The sequence below is a fragment of the Palaemon carinicauda genome, chromosome 31 (genome assembly GCF_036898095.1).
Source record: "Palaemon carinicauda isolate YSFRI2023 chromosome 31, ASM3689809v2, whole genome shotgun sequence".
Lineage (NCBI taxonomy): Eukaryota > Metazoa > Arthropoda > Malacostraca > Decapoda > Palaemonidae > Palaemon > Palaemon carinicauda.
The window spans coordinates 85,014,749-85,019,748 of NC_090755.1; the positions used below are offsets into that span (position 1 = coordinate 85,014,749).

General features: G+C 39.9%; 1 protein-coding gene across 1 annotated transcript in view; it reads right to left on the reverse strand.

Moving 5' to 3' along the window:
• Positions 1 to 5,000, reverse strand: part of LOC137624599 (beta-1 adrenergic receptor-like) — a 151,582-nt gene that overhangs the window by 328 nt on the left and 146,254 nt on the right. The window contains 2 exon segments of the mRNA XM_068355555.1: positions 1 to 3,828; positions 3,830 to 4,020. The exon segment at positions 1 to 3,828 is cut by the window's left edge and continues 328 nt beyond it. Coding sequence (XP_068211656.1) covers positions 2,662 to 3,828; positions 3,830 to 4,020 — 1,358 coding nt within the window. The 3' untranslated portion in view covers positions 1 to 2,661.

Consider the following 5,000-nt stretch of genomic DNA (forward strand, 5'->3'; position numbering starts at 1 on the left):
TGGAGCCAAATGTAGCCCAAATATCAAATTTACATTTACTAAATAATTTTAAGACACTTTATTTAATCAGTTTTACATACCCGAGTGTTAATGTTTTGATGATGTGATATTTAAACATGGTTTACTTGGGGAATTTTAATTTAAACTCAGCATTTTTATATTTATTTCAGAAGCAGATCTTCTGAAAGCTATTTAAATTTTATACTGACCCGTTTGTTTTTATGAAAATGGAAATTCCTTTTATGATTTATATTATATAGAAAGTATCAGCGTCAGTGACCTTTGATATTTGGATTCAAAAAAAAAAAAAAAATATCGATCAATCAATCACAAGATCTTGATTTTCGTGTACAGTTTCTGTGTGATTTTAGAATTAGAATAAAAACATCCGAACTCCACCGCAAGGAACGCTACCAGTATTCCCTGCCTAACAAACACTGTAATAACGACATCAGTCAGCTTTTAAAAGCAACACATGATCTAGATTACATAGCTTTGTACATGTTTCTTGTCTTTTCTAAAGATAATCCTAGTCAAAAAGGGAACAATTAAAAATATTTTAATGATACTTTGGCAACTGAGCCACAGAATATCCGTGGCAATTTGTATAGAGGAAAAGTCACCAACTTCAATGCGTTGATGGAAAGATGAGTTAGATTAAGTAGGCCTATTGGAAAGGCCTCACGCAGGCGAGCAAGTTTTACCTAGCTACACTTTATGGTACGAAAAAACCTCATCACTCGAGTTTAGTAAAATATTCCCAGAGGGTATTACAGTTTCAATTGTATACTTGGCTCCGAAAACCTGCTCGCCTGCTAAGGCTATTAGTATAACATCAGACAGATTTTTATTTTTGCTATGCGTTAAGCGTTTCTAACTGCCGGTGGTAGCATTTTACTTTGACTCTTTTTTGGTGATGTGGAATGTGACGGGGTACGACGCCTCTGTAAAATGAGTAGCGCTGTTGATGGGATTTTCTTTTGAAAGCTCCATTTAAGCAATTTAAGCAGCTTTCCGGCCAGATAATTCTCGTCCATCATAATATCAATCATTTTTTTGAAATATTTAACGGAATTTCGTCAGAAGATTTAGTTTTTCTCGTAATGTTCGTCTCCTCATTGCTCCAACCCCTTGCAGCGGAATGGAAGACAAAGACATTCTCTCAATCGTGTGAAAGCTTATTTAGATGAATGGAGAGAGATAGAAAGAGGAAGAGAACGTCCCATTCAACAGCAAATATCTCAGTTCAGGGACGTTGTGTTAAGTGGCTCTGTATTCTTTTGTTCTGTGAAGTGGTAGCGTCACTGGCTGTCAGTGGCTCTGTAACTTCTGTTCTGGGAAGCGGTAGCATCACTGGCTGTCAGTGGCTCTGTAACTCCTGTTCTGTGAAGCAGTAGCATCACTGGCTGTCAGTGGCTCTGTAACTTCTGTTCTGTGAAACAGTAGCATCACTGGCTGTCAGTGGCTCTGTAACTTCTGTTCTGTGAAACAGTAGCATCACTGGCTATCAGTGTCTTTGTAACTTCTGTTCTGTGAAGCAGTAGCATCACTGGCTGTCCTTCGATGTCCCCACGTCTCCCCTTTGTGGTCACATCGGAGGTTGCCACGACTACCTTGCGCAACTTAAAAGAAGAAGAAGTCTGAAGCAGAAAAGTATAAAAGTAGGCTGCGGGACTGCTACTTAATACCATATCACCGAGTTTTAATGTTAGAAGGGCCTTTCTTCCCACTAGCAGAAGATGCCTTACAGAAGAGAGCAGGAAGAGTATTAAGAGTGATCAGAAGGTAGAGGTAAAAGAAGTTAAAATTCCTGCTTCCTCCAGAGGCATTTTTGGAGGTGGTCCGAAGGCCTTCCCATAAGATTCAATTATCACAGGAAATCACTACTGCCTTTATTAGGATCTAGAATTGGACAATCTTCTTCCCTTGTCTCTAAACAATTAACAGCACCTAGTTCTCACAACTTTCAACGCATTTTATATATCTTCCCTTTTGGCGGGAAATGTTATCCCGATTTCATATTTTGCCCGAGTGATATGTATTATGCTTAAGTTTCCTTTTTAATTATTATTTTCTCTAACTTTGACTAGAAACAGAAGAAATGAATTAGCTGGTGTGGCTTCATCTTATCACTTCACTGAAATACGAAGCATCAGTAAAAAATATAATTAATTATATACATCAGCACAATCTAATTCAAGAATTTTCCTGTTCCGGATGATCCTTCAAAGGAATGTATGAACCATGCACGCTTGGAAGGGGCATTGGGTGCACCCTATAGTTGGTCTGATTACTTTTAATTTCTGCAACACTGATTAAGGCCTAAGCGTTATGTGCAGTTAGGCATCCTGGATCTACGTTTTAATTCAGAGAGAACATTTACTTTTTTGGGCTTGTAGAATGTTTATGCACTGTAAATATAGAAAAGCTTGAAGCTTGTAAAGACATATATTCTTATATATGATTATATATTCATTTTCATATTGTTCTTATATTTTGCTTATTGTTAAATGAGATCACATAGAAGTTGGAACTTATTACAAAAGACAAATGAGTTATTTACACTGACATTCTCCACGTGGTCAGTCTGGAAGATTCCACAGAATCATCAGTTTGGCAGACTTTTGCCAAGTTCATAAGAGAAGGTGACCTGGCTAAAGGTCACCTGATTGGAGCATCGTGCCCCTCGGGTTCTGTGGAGTCATCGTCCAGGCCATCCCCTTCCTCAATCTCCCATATAAACCTAACTGAGGAACCAATAGATTCCTGTCGGTGACTCAAACGTGGATGTCTGAATGGATTGGTATACCCATGAATTTCTGGCTGGTTACCACTCGCTTCATAAGAGTCTTCTTCGCTTTCCAGGAAAAGAGATCTCTGACCTCCCGGGTTCAGCCGCCCCTGAGACGACTCTTCTTCCAGGTCTTCAATAGCACTCCGTCTGGTAATGGTGCCTCCACTATCTGTTGACACTGTCGAGTAACGGCGCATTGGCCACCTTTGTAAGCCAGCACTAAGTACAGAAGAATTTGTTGAAGCCAGAGAGTCACTTCTTGTGGCAACAGACCCATTTGACATCCTCGGTCTGGTCCATCTGACGGATGGATTAGAGGCCCGGTGGTGACGGAAACAGTCATTCAGTAGAGGGTCGTCGGATGATGCAGAGGAAGCAGAGTCTTGCCTCAGACACTGACGGCAACGAGAAGGTGGTCTATCCATGGGTGTCAGCTTGAAGGAAACTGTGCTCTCCCGCCTAGGACTGGTCCTTCTCTGCTCTGGGGGAAGTGGAGACGTGACTGGCCTGCCATTTCGCAAGGAGCATACCAGCTGATTGTGACCACAGGCCCCACACTCAGTTGCGTAGCTGTAGAGTGATGCTGTATCAGGCTCTATGATTCTGACTGGTGTGGGCGGATGTCCGTTTCCCAGCTTTGGGTGAAGCGAAGCGCGTGAGAAAGCCGGTGTAGCCGGGCTTGGCGGTCGCCACCAACATATGATTTTCAAAGCCTCTTTGCTGGCTGTCTCGTTTCGGTACACGTATATAAAAGGCATTGTGCAAGACGACGACAAAGCCACGTAATTTATGATTTCATCGATATAGGGAATGTCTTTTATCCAGCCTCCGGCTTCACAGATTCTATACACGTAGTATGGAAACCAAGATGCCACGAAAGAAGCAATCACAATGACTGCCGTCTTGACGGCTCTGCCTTCTTCTCTGAAGAACAGCGAAGAGATGCTCGTGTTCGAAGAGCGACGGCGATGGAGTCGTGTTTTACACCGGACCGAGTTCTGGTTCCCTGAATCAGGGGTCGAAGGGCATTCGGGGTATGATGATCTCGTTTGGGTTGTGCCCTAAACTGTGCCTTCTTGTCCTGGCGGAGTTTCGTTGAGCTGCTCTGTACATTCGAACGTATATCCAAATGAGAACGAACAAGGGCACCAGAAAGCCACATAGGGCCAGGAGGATGGCGTAGTATATACCAAACTTGATTGGCACTGCTGTGACTATGTCGTGACCTAAAAAGAAAAAAATATATTATAGAAATATTTAATAGATATGAAAATAGACAGTTTCAGTTGTAATTGTTATGAACAATATTACCACAGTAATATCATTAGATAATAGTCAGTATTTCATCTAAATGGAATCTATAAAAGGTTTTTATTTATATAATTGTTTTACATCCAACATTTCTTCAAAAAGCTAGTCTTCTAAAAAGTCTTGTTCAATTCTAATGTATCATGATTTTACTATATAGAAATAATATTAAGTATATGGTATAACGTGTTTGTGAATATACTTGGTGCGTAAATATCACTCGCAGGCACGTATATATTTATATATGTGTCTTTATGTGTGCCTATTTGTGTCTGTCAATCTATGTCTGCATGGAGGTAGACTAATTAACATATTCCATCAGCTTCTTGTGATAGAACAGAAGAAAGCTAGTAACATCAGTATTTCATCTAAATGTAATCTATTAAAAAAAAAATTATAATTGTTTTACATCCAACATTTCTTGAAAAGCTAGTCTTAAAAAAAGTCTTGTTCAATTCAAATGTATCATGATTTTGCTATATAGAAATAATATTAAGTATATGGTATAACTTGTTTGTGAATATACTTGGTGCGTAAATATCACTCTCAGACACGTATATATTTATATATGTGTCTGTATGTGTGCCTATTGGTGTCTGTCAATCTGTTTCTGCATGGAGGTAGAGTAATTAACCTATTCCATCAGCTTCTTGTGATAGAACAGAAGAAAGCTAGTAACATCATCTGAGATCATAATGCACAACTACAGTTTGTCTTATAATATCATCCCTTAAGAGTGAACAACCATTTATCAGGTAAGGTCACTCCTCGCTAAACTTCTATGTCACCAGCTAACATCCTAGTATCCACTAACCAAATGCCCACCAGATCTTAATACACCATGACCATATTCCTTGCTACGAGCCCATTGTGGTTATCCACAGCAATTACGAGGGAG